This window comes from Mirounga angustirostris, unplaced genomic scaffold (assembly GCF_029215605.1).
Source record: "Mirounga angustirostris isolate CCGP_5_RB_7025 unplaced genomic scaffold, mMirAng1.0.hap1 SCAF_1, whole genome shotgun sequence".
In the NCBI taxonomy this organism is placed as follows: domain Eukaryota; kingdom Metazoa; phylum Chordata; class Mammalia; order Carnivora; family Phocidae; genus Mirounga; species Mirounga angustirostris.
Genome location: NW_026991709.1, coordinates 198,944,937 through 198,958,570, shown reverse-complemented (window position 1 = coordinate 198,958,570; position 13,634 = coordinate 198,944,937). Strand labels below are relative to the sequence as shown.

Below are 13,634 nucleotides of genomic sequence, written 5' to 3'. Positions count from 1 at the left end.
TCCACCTGTTTTTGTCCGTTGCTCTTCCTCATGCAGAGCACCTAGCCCTTCAGGGAATCTTGCCTTTCCAAGCTGCTCGCTGTCCCTCCCCACAGGCGCTGCCTCCATTTTCTCTCTCTAGGTTTTCGTCTTCTACCTCCTCCTCCTTTTCTTCTATTTATTTATTTTTTAAAGATTTTATTTATTTATTTGAGAGAGAGAGAGAGAGAGAGAAAGAGAGCAGGAGCAGGGGGAGGGGCAGAGGGAGAAGCAGACTCCCCGCTGAGCAGGGAGCCCAATGCGGAGCTTGATCTCAGGACCCTGGGATCATGACCTGAGCCGAAGGCAGATGCTTAACTGAGCCACCCAGGTGCCCCTCCTTTTTGTCTTTTAATTATAAGCATTGTTAAAGGACATAGTCTCCTTAGACAAGTTCAAACAAGCACAGTACAACAAAAGTCCTTTGGGCAGCTTGCATCCCTGCCCCACTCATCCCAATCTCCACGTCAGAAATAACCATTCATCAACTGGGAGGATACCTGTCCTGATCTTTTTCTTTGATGTTTATATACGTTGACGAACATCAAGAAATAGAGGGTCTTATTTTACGGTGATTGATGTTTTGCAAAAATGGAATCATCTGCACATACTCTGCAATGTGACTTTTCCCTTTCATAATTATATTGGCATCTTCCTACCTTTTTTTAAAGAAAGATTTTATTTATTTATTTGACACAGAGAGAGAGCACAAGCAAGGAGAGTGGGAGAGGGAGAAACAGGCTCCCTGCTGAGCAGGGAGCCCGTTATGGGGCCCGATCCTAGGACCCTGGGATCATGACCTGAGTCGAAGGCAGATGCCCAAATGACTGAGTCACCCAGGTGCCCTGGCATCTTCCTACCTTTAATTGAAATATATATACATATATGAAAAAGTGCACTAATCATAAGTGTGCAGCTTGCTGAGTTTTTGCTAAGTGAACACATTAGTGTAACCAGCCCCCAGAAGTCCCCTTGTGCCTCTTTGAGGGGCCACCTGTCCCTATAACCATGACCCTGACTTTGAATTCCATAGACTAGTGGTGCCAGATTTTAAAATTTATAGAGAATAGAACCATACACTATATACTCTTTTGCATACAGTCTCTTCATGCGTCATGGCATTTGAGAGAATCACCTATATTGTTGTATATAATTATAGTTTGTTCAATTTTTTATTGCTGAGTAGTATTCCACTCTTTGAATATACCACAATATTGTTATTCTTTTACTATTGATGGCTATTTGGGTAGTTTCCAGCTCATTCTTTTTATTTAAGTTAATTAATTAAGTTAGAAGATTTTATTTATTTATTTGAGAGAGAGAGAGTGTGCACACGTAAGTGGGGGGAAGGGCAGAAGGAGAGAGAGAAAATACCAAACAGACTCTGTGCTGAGCCCAATGCAGGGCCCAGTCCCAGGACCCTGAGATCATGACCTGAGCCAAAGTCAAGAGTCGGCTGTTTAACTGACTGAGCCACCCAGGCACCCCTCCAGCTCATTCTTTTTCTTTTTTTCTTTTTTAAAATATTTTATTTATTTCAGAGAGAGAGTGAGCATGAGTGGGGGTGGGGTGGAGTGGTAGGGGAGGGGCAGAGGGAGAGGAAAAAGCAGACTCCCTGCTGAGGACCCAGGACTCTGGGATCATGACCTGAGCCAAAGGCAGACACTTAACCTACTGAGCCACCCAGGTGCCCCCCCAGCTCATTCTTTTTAAATGGCTGCACTATAGGCCATAGAGTGAACATACCATTCCTTACTGACACATGTTTGGATAATTTCTAGTTCCCCAACTAGGCCCAACAGAGCTGCATGGAGCATCTTGGTTCATGCCTCCTCACGCGCATCCTTGAGGGAGGTTCCTGAAAAGTGGGGCTTCAGGGGGCACCCTGACAATGGCCTGGGCTGGGCCAGGGCTTCTCCCACTGAGCAGGTCCCGTGGGGCGGGCATGGATCTGATGGCTGCTATCCCCTTTCACCCTCAGGAGGCAGAGACTGGGTCTCTGATCCCTCACCTCAAAGTTCAGAGAGACTGAAGTTCAGGGAGAAGACAATAGCTTTCCAAGCAGGTATAATAATATCTTCTATTTTATAGACAAGGGGGAGGTGCAGCTGGTGAAACTCTTGTTTAAGTTCTCATAGGTGGTCAGCAGGTTGCGCAGGGGGCAACCCATGTCACTCAGCCCCGGCCCCTGCTAGTTCTCTTATACCACTTAGCATTGATGGCCCAGAAGTCCAGGACTCTGGGGCTGGGATCAAGGAGGTGTTCACATACAAGTGAGGCTGTGTGTGTTCAGAGTGCAGGTTTTAAGTGCAGAGCATGATGGGGAAGAACATCTGACTCAACCAGGAGGGGAATAGAGGGGGACTAGGAAAGGTGGGAGTCCAAAGTTGGGGATGAGGTGGTGATAACACTCTTACACCAACCTCTGCAGGACCATTTGCTCCCACCTCTTGGGCTGGTGTCCATTGTTTGGTTAGGAGCGGGCATGGGGTGGGAGGGTGCCCAGAGCCCGCCCTGAGCATCTCAGGGCTTAGTTACCACAGCAGATCTTGACCCTCCTCTACTTTTGCTTTTCCCTTTGCTCCAGGCAACGGGTATTAGGAGAATGGAGTGGCCATCCGGAGGGACCAGTTAGTTCTATAGTTTGTTCTCCTGTTCTCCTGCTGGACTTCTCAGTTATGCCTGAAGCAATGTGACTTGGGCTCACCCTCACTTGCTACTGAGAGTCCCTCAAGGGCAGAATTTTTCCAAAAAAGTCACAGCTAGTGAGAGGTATATCAATGATCCAAACATACATTTGCCTGACTCCAGAATCTAAGGTCCTTATCAACCCTTGCGGGTGGCTCCTCCCCTTGTTGATAATAACATCGATTATGGACCAAGTTCTTTATCTGTTTTGACTCTTTTATCAGACCTCATCCTTTATCAGCCACTGGAGGTCTGCGCTTTCCAAGGCCAACTTTACAGAGAGGGAAATGGACAAACAGAGAAGCTGGGAAGCTACTTGGCCCAAAGAACACAGCAAGTAAGTGGCAGAGCTGGGACCTCAACTCGGGCACCTAGCTCCAGCCTCTGTGCCCTTGGCCATTTCATGGCATGACCTTCATCAGAACCCATATTCCCAGAGCCCATCCCATCTATCTTACCCCCGGGGGGGGGTGGGGAGCAGAAGAGCCACTTTTTTTTATTATTTTAATTCCAGTTAGTTAATAATATATTGTTATACTAGTTTCAGGTGTGTAATGTAGCGATTCAACACTTCCATACAACACCGGGTGCTCATCACAGCAAGTGCCCTCCTTCATCCCCATCATCTGTTTCACCCATCTCCCCATCCACTCCCCTCTGGTAACCCTCAGTTTGTTCTCTGTAGTTAAGAGTCTGTTTCTTGGCTTTCTCTCTCTTTCTATTTTCCTTTGCTCATTTGTTTCTTTTTTTTTTTTTAAGATTTTTTATTTATTTATCTGAGAGAGAGAATGGGAGACAGCATGAGAGGGGGAGGATCAGAGGGAGAAGCAGACTCCCTGCTGAACAGGGAGTCCGATGCGGGACTCGATCCCGGGACTGCAAGATCATGACCTGAGCCGAAGGCAGTTGCTTAACCAACTGAGCCACCCAGGCGCCCCAGCTCATTTGTTTCTTAAATTCCACAGATGAGTGAAATCATATGGTATGTGTCTTTCTCTGACTGGCTTATTTCGCTTAGCATTATACTCTGTAGCTCTCTCCATGTCATTGCAAATGGAAAAGATCCATTTTCTTGAGGAGTTTCCCTAGTTTCTTTCCAGGAGACGTTGCCTAGATCCCCTGCTCACTTGTACAAAAGCTGAGAAGGGCACTTGTGGAGTCTGGGATGCTTACATGTTTCCTGGCTCAGCTCCCAGGGCCTCCTCGGTGGGGTGGGGCTGGGAGAATCCTGAGTGTCCCTTCCTGAGCTCACAGTGCAGGGAACCCATCTATCCACCGCATACTAAGTGCCTCTGGGGTCCAGGGCCACTCAGAGCTGGGCCACAGATGAACTGGTCTCGCCCCTCGAGGGCCCGCAGTCTGGAGGAAGACAGACAAGGAAATGGACCTGGCCGCCAAGTCAGTCAGTCAGGTATCCCAGCCTAAGATTCCAACCCTTTTTCCTACCTCAGGTCTTCCTGACATTCCTCCCCACATCCTTTTCTGCCTGCCCCTCTCAGGAGCACAACACCCGTATCAGCTTACTGAGTATCTCCCCAGGATTCCCCAAGAGGAGTTCTGTACTTGTCTCGATTGTAATATTTTCACACCCCTCACGACTCCCCGCCAGAGACTGCACTGCGGGGCAAAGTGCTGAAAGAGAGCTGTGTGCAGCGAGCCCCAGGAGCTGGGGCCAAGGACAGTCAGGGTGGGCTTTCCTGAGGAGGGGAGCCTTGTTCTGAAGGAGAGTAGGACTCTGGCAGGTCAGGAAGCCTGGGCGGGGGTTGCGGGTGGGAGGAGGGCTCTCCAGCAGAGGAAAGCAGCCAGTCCTTTGGGGGGGCCCCACTGGGCCTGTGCAGGCTTAGAGGATGTGGGGGCTAGAGAGCTCCAGACTGCCCCCTAGGGCCCAATGGCGGCGTGCAGGGTGGGGGGGTGCTGTGGGACCTGAGCCAGAGCACTGCCATATCTGTGGCCTTGCTAAGCCCCCTTCTGCCTTGCTCTCTGGGGACCACAGTTACTCCTTCTGAACAGTGGGGAGTTGTAATAGTCAGCATTGTTATGCACTTCTTTGTGCCCTTTTAGAGCTCTTAATTTCTTTTCTTTCTTTTTTTAAGATTTTATTTATTTATTTGACAGAGAGAGAGAGAGAGAACGGGGGGAGGGGCAGAGGGAGAGGGAGAAGTGGGTTCCCCGCTGAGCAGGCGAGCTCGCTGGACTCAGAGATGATCCCAGGACCCTGAGATCACGACCTGAGCCAAAGGCAGACTTAACCGACTGAGCTTAACCGACTTAGCCACTTTGCCTTTGCTCAGGCTGCCCCCCTGGCCCTGGAGCTCTCTCTTTCAGTTTAAGGTTACTCCCTCCCAGGTTCTTCCCCTGATGCTGTGGCCTCTATCACTCTCTGGGGTAAAGGATAAAGGATAAAGCATCACCAGTGGGCCCCCCCAAAGGACTGGCTGCTTTCCTCTGCTGGAGAGCCCTCCTCCCACCCGCAACCCCCGCCCAGGCTTCCTGACCTGCCAGAGTCCTACTCTCCTTCAGAACAAGGCTCCCCTCCTCAGGAAAGCCCACCCTGACTGTCCTTGGCCCCAGCTCCTGGGGCTCGCTGCACACAGCTCTCTTTCAGCACTTTGCCCCGCAGTGCAGTCTCTGGCGGGGAGTCGTGAGGGGTGTGAAAATATTACAATCGAGACAAGTACAGAACTCCTCTTGGGGAATCCTGGGGAGATACTCAGTAAGCTGATACGGGTGTTGTGCTCCTGAGAGGGGCAGGCAGAAAAGGATGTGGGGAGGAATGTCAGGAAGACCTGAGGTAGGAAAAAGGGTTGGAATCTTAGGCTGGGATACCTGACATACCAGTATGTATACTTTGGGCCCCAGTATGTATACTTTGGGCCATTGGCAATTAGGGAGGGCATCTGGGGGAGGTGTGATTTGGGCTGAACTTGAGAGATGGATTGGGTTCGGGTATGCCTTGGGGTGAACCTGGGACACCCAGGAGGGGCAGAGGAGACGCCGTAGCAACGTTTACAGGCAGAAGCCAGTGTGGTGTTCCAAAGTTTAAGACCTCTGTACGCAGGTGGGAGGAACAGGAAATGAGGAAGGTGGACAGGTTGGCAGATGATGGACAACCTTGAATGCCCGGCTAGAGGGCTAAACCTGGCCCCGGTGGTCCATAAGGAGTCAATTAGAGGGCTCCTGGGTGGCTCAGTCAGTTAAGCATCTGACTCTTGATTTCGGCTCAGGTCATGATTTTGGGGTCTTTTTTTTTTTTTTAAGATTATTTATTTATTTATTTGACAGAGAGAGACAGTGAGAGAGGGAACACAAGCAGGCGGAGTGGCAGAGGGAGAAGCAGGCTTCCCGCTGATCAGGGAGCCTGATGCGGGGCTTGATCCCAGGACTCCGGGATCATGACCTGAGCCGAAGGCAGACACTTAACGACTGAGCCACCCAGGCGCCCCAAAGATTTTATTTATATATTTGACAGAGAGAGACATAGCGAGAGCAGGAACACAAGCAGGGGGAATGGGAGAGGGAGAAGCAGGCTTCCCGCAGAGCAGGGAGCCCGATGTGGGACTCGATCCCAGGACCCTGGGATCATGACCTGAGCCAAAGGCAGACGCTTAATGACTGAGCCACCCAGGCGCCCATGATCTTGGGGTCTTGGGATTGGGGCCCTCAACGGCCCCTGGTACTGAGTCTACTCCCAAATCTCTTTCTCCCTCTCCTTCTGCCCCTCCCCCAACTTGCGTGTTTTCTCTCTCTCTCTCTCTCTCAAAATAAATAAAATCTTAAGAAAAAAGAGTCAATTAGAACTACTTGTAATAACCAGGGGCGCCTGGGTGGCTCAGGTCGTTAAGCATCTGCCTTCGGCTCAGGTCATGATCCCAGGGTCCTGGGATCGAGCCCCGCATCGGGCTCCCGGCTCCGCGGGAAGCCTGCTTCTCCCACTCCCACTCCCCCTGCTTGTGTTCCCTCTTTCACTGTGTCTCTCTCCGTCAAATAAATAAATAAAACCTTAAAAAAAAAAAGAATTACTTGTAATAACCAAAAAGTAGAAACACCTCAAATGTCCATCCATTGATATGTGGGTAAACAAAATGGAATGGAATACAATGGAATATGATTTGGCTCTAGAAATGAAGTACCAATACATGCCGCATCATGGATAAACCTTGAAAACATGTTAAATGAAAGAAGCCAAACTGTTTATATGAAATGTTCAGAATAGGAAAATTCATAGAGACAGAAAGTAAATTAGTGGTTGCCTAGGGCTGGGGGTGCAGCTTGGTGGGGGGAATGGGGAGTGGCTGCTAACAGGGTTTTCTTTTCTTTTTCTTAAGATGTATATATTTATTTTAGGGAGAGAGACAGAGAGAGCATGCAAGCGAGCAGGGGGAGGGGCAGAGGGAGAGGGAGAGAGAATCTCAAGCAGACTCGCTGCTGAGTGCAGAGCCTGAGATAGGGCTCAATCTCAGGACCCTGAGACCATGACCTGAGCAGAAATCAAGAGTCGGATGCTTAACCGACTGAACCACCCAGGTGCCCCTCCAAGCGGGTTCTTTTGGGGATGATGAAAATGTTCTAAAATTGACTGTGGTGCTGGTTGCACAACTCTGTGAATATACTAAAAATCATCAACTTTACACTTTAAATGGGTGAACTGTGTGGCATGTCAGTCATATCTCAGTAAAGCTATTACAACAAAAAAGAGTTGATTTGGGAGCAGGCACCTGCTTCCCAATCCCTACAGCCACAGGTGCATGCTGCCCGGCCCGCATGAGAGAGGGGAAGACGGTGGTCACGGACCAGTCCTGACTTCAGTCACATCACTCTGGGGGCTCCCTGGTTGCAGGGGGGCTGGAAGGGAAGGCTGAAAGAGGGAGGTTCATCAGGCGGCTGGCTTCTCTTCTGCTGCACCGGCCCCAGCCACCTGGAGGCACAGAAATGTTGGAGCTGCACAGGGTTTATGGATCACTGACAAGGGGAGAGTCTGGGAATGGGGAATGGAGCTGGGCAAGGTCACCAGGCAAGCAGGAGGGGCTGCCCAGGTCAGGAAGCTGAAGGTCTCATCGTCCTCATTGGCGGCAAATGTGGAGATGGGAAATCTGATTTTGCAATGGGCCCCTGGCCCAGGGTGGGTATTCTTGCACAGTACAGGGTGTGATTGCCCACAGCTGCCTTGGCCTTTCTCAGGAAGAATATGCTTTGGTTTGACACTTCCTGCGCCCGCTCTCCACCTTGCAACCACCACCAGGGGAAGACAGATGGGCCCTAGAAGCTGAAATCCGGGCAATATCTGGGTTTCCCCCTTCTGGCTGAACAGAGCTTCCTGGGACACCATGTCCCAGGCCCCTCTTGGGAATCACTCCAGGAAACAAAGGCGTATTTGCTAGAAATTACCCATCACCACCCCCATGATGTGCAACTTTTCTTTTGACAGATGTTTTCTAAACCTGGCTCTGGACCCGCTGGCTGCTGGATCCCTCTGAAGGCAGAGCCCAGTGCTGGGTCCTGAGAGGTGTCCAAAGATGAAATGGGTTCTGTCCCCTAGGGAACCTGTGGGATGAAGGGAATGCAGAGTCTTGCCCTCGGGAGCCTCTGTCTGTGGGACAAACTTGTCACATTTGGGAAGCCCTGGGGGGAAGCTAGACAGAAGGGGTGGCTTGGGGAGTCCAAGTCTGAGGGGGCAGCTCAGGCCTTCATGACTCTTGCCTAAGGAGATAGGTAGCCCTACCCCGGGGACCAGCCTGAGACTAAAGGTAAGGTTGGAGAGCTGCCTCCCATCCTGGTGCTGGGTGTGGGGTGCATTGTAGAGGATGCCAACTGGGGGTGACACTGGGCCAGACCTCCTGGAGAGGCTGACTCCAAGGAGAAATGTAACAGGGGCCTGGGGCAGTGGGTGGCGGTGTTGGCAAGGAGGGCACAGCTCCCAAACCTGCGTGTGGGCATGCATCTGTTGAGGAACAGTTGAGCTCGAGTAATTGCAGAGCAAGGAGACTTGACCCTGGCCTCACTCACAAAAATGCCCTGGGAGTGCAAGACTTGACAGGACACATGCACTTTCGCACTCATGGTCACATGTGTCCCTGTGCAGACACTGCAGGCCATGTAATCCCCATCCTAAAGATGAGGAGAACCCAATTGAGGCCCAGGAAAACAAAGCAACTTGCTCCAAGTCACACAGCTAGGAAAGGATGGTGCTCAGGACCCCCCATTCTGGCAGTACAGTCCTGCAGGGGAGACAAAGGTGCTAAGTGGGAATTGCGGAGTCTGGGCAGAACTGCTATAAAAGGCCCCAATGTGAAGCCCTGCTTGACCAAGAGGCCACTGGGGCAACAGCTGGCCTGCGAAACTAGGTTGCACAGCAGCCCATTCCTCCTTCCTTTTCCCAAGGCTGAATGCGCAACCAGTGGCATGCATCCAGTCTGCCACCTTCCGAGGTTCCCCACCCGAGCCCCCAAGAGCCCCATGGGCCACTGGAGTCAGGAGCTACCCCAGGCCTCGCAGCCTCATGGCCATGCCACAGAAGAGTTGGGACTGGCATTTGCCTCATGGCCTCTGAACGTCTCTGTCACGTTGGCTGATCATTTCTCCCAGTGGTGCTCTCTTCACCCCCAAGAAACAGCCACCCCAGCTTGGTGTCTCAACCAGAGCATTGGACAGAGAGTCATTTGGGGTCAATTCAGAGGAGACTTTCTGGAGAAAGTAAAGAGGAGCAAAGAGGAGGAGGTTGCTGTGTCTGGTTGGAGGTCGGGGAAGTCTTCACAAGGTGGAAGGGCATGCCAAGCAGAGGGATCAGGTGCAGAGGTCGAGAAAGAGAAGGCGTCTCAGAGGAGTCTGAGCAGTTGGAGTATATGGGGCATCCTGGTGCCTGGGGTGTGCAGGACTGCGGGTGAGGGCAATGGGGAGCAACAAGACTCCAGGTTCTGATACCAGCCCAGGAGGCGTGTGGGCTCCTAAAGGCAGGGGTTTGAAAGAGTCCCTGGAATATTGCTGTGGATGGTAGATTGTGGTCTGGGGAGAGCCTGGAACCTAGAGAAAGTGGAGTCTGGAGATTATGGTCACACTTCAGAGGAGAGAAGATGATGGTAGAAACCAGGACAGGGGCCATGGGGGAGGTCAGAAGGGAGTGTCCCCAGGAAGAAGGAGCAGGTAGGGCACTCCCCAAGGTTTCATCTCAGGGTTCATGCAATGGCACTGAGCAAAACAGCAGGCCAGGTGACCTGGCAGGGACAAGCAGGGGTATTCATGGGAGTCTTAAACTTAGAGATACAGACCAGGTCTGTCTCTGATAACTGGTGTCCCGAGAGGGGGTGTCCCCAGGGGCCTGCGAGGACTGGGAAGAGAAGCAGCCCCCCACATTAAGAGAAGGGTCCCTGGAGGAGACTGAGAAGGAGTACCAGGGAGGTGAGTGGAAAACCAGGAGACTGGCGTCAGGGGACAATGGAGTAGCAGTCTTCGGTGCGTACGCAGGTAAAGCCAAGCCTTGGGAGAGACCACTGCCTCCAGCGAGGGCTGGCCAGCCTGCAGTGGCCTTGAGTGTGAGAGAGAGTCAAGAAGGGGGTCAATGAAGGTAGATGACCCTTCCTCAGGCTCAAGTGGGGAGGAGCCAAGGCAATGGGCCACATCTGGTGGTAGCTGGGGCCATTTTTAGACTGAGAAAGGCAGTGGAGAAGAACCCAGGAAAGGGGGACAGCCAGAGCTGAGCCCCTGAACTGGCTGAGGGCTGGGTCCAGAGAACAATATGGTGTGGCCTTGAAGGTCTCCCTTAGGACTGACTGGGTGGGTCAGGCTCTAGATGAGCGGTGGTTACTGTTATTCATTCATCAAACATTAGCTGCGTGCCTACTGGGTGCAAGGCAGTGCCTAGGCTGGAGATGGAGTGGTGAATACACTATGTTACCGTGATTCCTGAGGAGGTCATCTGGGGAGAAGGGTGTTGGACGGTTGCCTGTCTCCCTTTTTCTCCAGGAGGACTCAACTCTCTTGAGAAACGCCGGCAATGACACTCCCCTGTGGGGCCCAGCAGAGGCCAACACATTGTCAGGGAGATGGAGAAACTATTTCTTTAGTTGCACATGAGGAGGACTTGCCCACTGCCCAGGGAGCCCCGTGAGGCAACAACAACAGGGGCTGAGGCAAGCCTCAGCCCACATCCTGGCAGGCAGGATGAAGACATGAGGCCCAGGCTGGCATAAAGGAGGGACCTGCAGGTTGGGAGGAGGCCGACTTGGGGACCATGGAGACCCAGAGGGACAGCCCCTCCCTGGGGCAGTGGTCACTGTTGCTACTGCTGCTGGGCCTGGTGATCACTCCGGCCACCTCCCGGACCCTTAGCTACAGGGAGGCTGTGCTCCATGCTGTGGATAGCTTAAACCAGCGGTCCTCGGAGGAGAATCTCTACCGTCTCCTGCAGCTGGACTCACAGCTTCAGGGAGTGAGTGGAAGAAGGGGGCAGTGGGGAGGGAGGCTCTGCTCCAGCCAGCCAGTCTTGGCCGTACTGTCCCTCCCTTTGTTCATGCTTTGCTCACGTCAGGAAGGCTTTTCTCCCTTTAAGTGCGGTCCCACCTCTTCCAGGAAACCTTCCCACAGCTGTGTGCCCCCCCCCCCCCCCCCAGCATGAATGCTTCTTGCCTTGGAATCTCTACTGGGTGAAGAAGTGCCACTCCCTTTCAGCCTTCTGGAAGTTCCAGGGATAAGAGTGGGATTACTGGCTCTGGGATGTGACTTCCCTGCCCAGGGAAGGGCTCTGCTCAGCCTTGAGATTCCAGTGGCAATTTCTTTGCCTCCAGGAGGCCCCTGCTTTCCTGTGGCCCCCTAAGGGGGAGGTGCTACTCATTAGAGCTTGTCTGAGGTCCGCTCATGCTCTCTCAGCTTGGTGAGGGCAGGAATGGGCTCTGTCCTCACCTCTGTGCCTTAGCTCAGAGCCAGTGCCAGGCACATAGCAGGGGCTGTTGAAAGGCTGCTCTCTTAGTTGGGAGGTTGGTGGGGGGCGCAGGGGTTGGGGGAGGGGTGGGCAGGAATACAGATTAGAGAAGGCAAGCATGAGCCTGAGTCTGGTCTTCCCACTTCCTCTCTTGACCAGGACGAGAACCCGAACATCCCAAAGCCTGTGAGCTTCACCGTGAAGGAGACTGTGTGTCCCAAGACGACACAGCAGCCCCTGGAGCAGTGTGATTTCAAGGACAATGGGGTGAGGCTGGGGGTGCTGGCAGATGCCCCCCTGGGAGCTAAACAAGTGGCCTCCTGGGAATATTTCCAGCCACTGGGGTGAGGCTGGGAGGTTATGGCACAAGGATTCCAATTTGACCTGGAGCCTCCTCTTCTCAGCTGGTGAAACACTGTGATGGGACAGTCATCCTGGACTCGGACAGGGACTACTTTGACATCAGCTGTGATGAGGTGAGTGGCCCCTTCCGGGTTGCAGGGGTTGATGGGGTGGTGGTGCATAGAACATCCTATGGGCCAATTTTTTTTTAAAAGATTTTATTTATTTATTTGACACATAGAGAGAGATAGCGCGCGCGTGCGCGAGAGAGAAAGAGCACAATCGGGGAGCAGCAGGCAGAGGGAGAAGCAGGCTTCCTGCATGAGCAGGGAGCCCGATGTGGGGCTCGATCCCAGGACTCTGGAATCATGACCTGAGCTGAAGGCAGCGGTTTAACCAACTGAGCCACCCAAGCACCCCATCCTATGGGCCAATTAATCACTGTGGCATCCAGGCAGAGAAAGCCCCTCCTACCCTGGGCTTCTCCCTCAACCTGAGCCTCAGGTCTCCAGGACTGTCTCTGCAATCCCTTAGAACAGCGGTTCTCAAAGTGTGGTCCTGAGAATCTGGGAATTTGTTAGAAATGCAAATTCTCAGGCCCCACTCAGACCTACAGAATCAGATTCTGCGGTGGGGCCCAGCAATTTGTACTTTAACAAACCCTCCAGGGGATTCTGACTCCTGTTGATACTTGAGAGCCCCTTTGAGTAATGAGCTTTCATCTGTGAGACCCTGGGAAGCCCCCTGCCATCTCTGGGCCAGTTTCTTCATCTGTTTATGGATGTAGGGATTCAATCAACCACACACTCTGAAGGTTATAGCCAGAGGATGAACTGGAGCCTCAAGGCTCTTGGGGTGGCCCAAGAAGAGGGGTGTCTGGGGGGGGGGGTCTGGTCTTGACCCTGGGTCCAGCCCAGCCCCCATAAAGAAACTGCTTCCTTCTGATGCACAGATCATGGGAGTCAAGGGATTTGGCCGGCTGCGTGGTCTCATCAGGAGAGGGCGGCGGAAGATTGGCAGAGGGATTGAGAGAATTGGCAGGCGAATCAAGGACATTTTAAAGAATCTTCGGCCCAGGGAAGTGTCCTAAGGGTCTGCTTTGCCCTGGCTCAGGCTTCTGGACCCTGAAAAATAAATTTTTGTGAAAGCAACTTCCTCCAAGCTTCAATTTTACTTATCTTGCCTCCTCCCACTTACCACAACCAAATCCTCAATTCTGGGAGGACTTGTGCGTGTGTGCATGAACACGCATCCATGTAAAACACAAAAGTGGGGACAGCTAGGCCATCCAGAAGGGCTTGGGGTGAGGCTGTAGGGCCAGGAGGGCCAGGATAGTGCCTCCATTCTCCGGGTTCTTCCCCATGCCCTTCAAATGCCTCCCACCATCCTCGTTGAACATCCAGTAGTGATTCAGGAGATCTACCCTGAGTGTAGTGGGAGTGGAGAGACTGCAGAGCTGTTCCTGCTCCTATGGAGGTGACAGCTGAGGGAGGGGCCAGGCATTTTGTGAAACACAGAGGCACAGTTCAGTCTCCTGGCTGGCTGGGTTCTAAGGTCAGTCTGCTGGTACAATTCCCATAAATTTCCAATTCCCCTTGAAAATCTTAATGAAAATCTTAACTCTGGGGGCACCTAGGTTGCTCAGTCGTTAAGCGTCTGCCTTCAGCTCCAGTCA

At 52.4% G+C, this 13,634-nt stretch overlaps 1 protein-coding gene across 1 annotated transcript; it reads left to right on the top strand.

Annotated features, from left to right (window-relative positions):
• Nucleotides 1–10,899: 10,899 nt before the first annotated feature.
• On the top strand, nt 10,900–13,108 carry CAMP (cathelicidin antimicrobial peptide). The gene is made up of 4 exons (XM_045871150.2): nt 10,900–11,128; nt 11,777–11,884; nt 12,022–12,093; nt 12,912–13,108. The coding sequence occupies exons 1-4, from the start codon at nt 10,931–10,933 to the stop codon at nt 13,047–13,049; spliced, it is 516 nt and encodes a 171-aa protein (XP_045727106.1). The 5' UTR covers nt 10,900–10,930; the 3' UTR covers nt 13,050–13,108.
• The last annotated feature ends 526 nt before the right edge of the window (nt 13,109–13,634 follow it).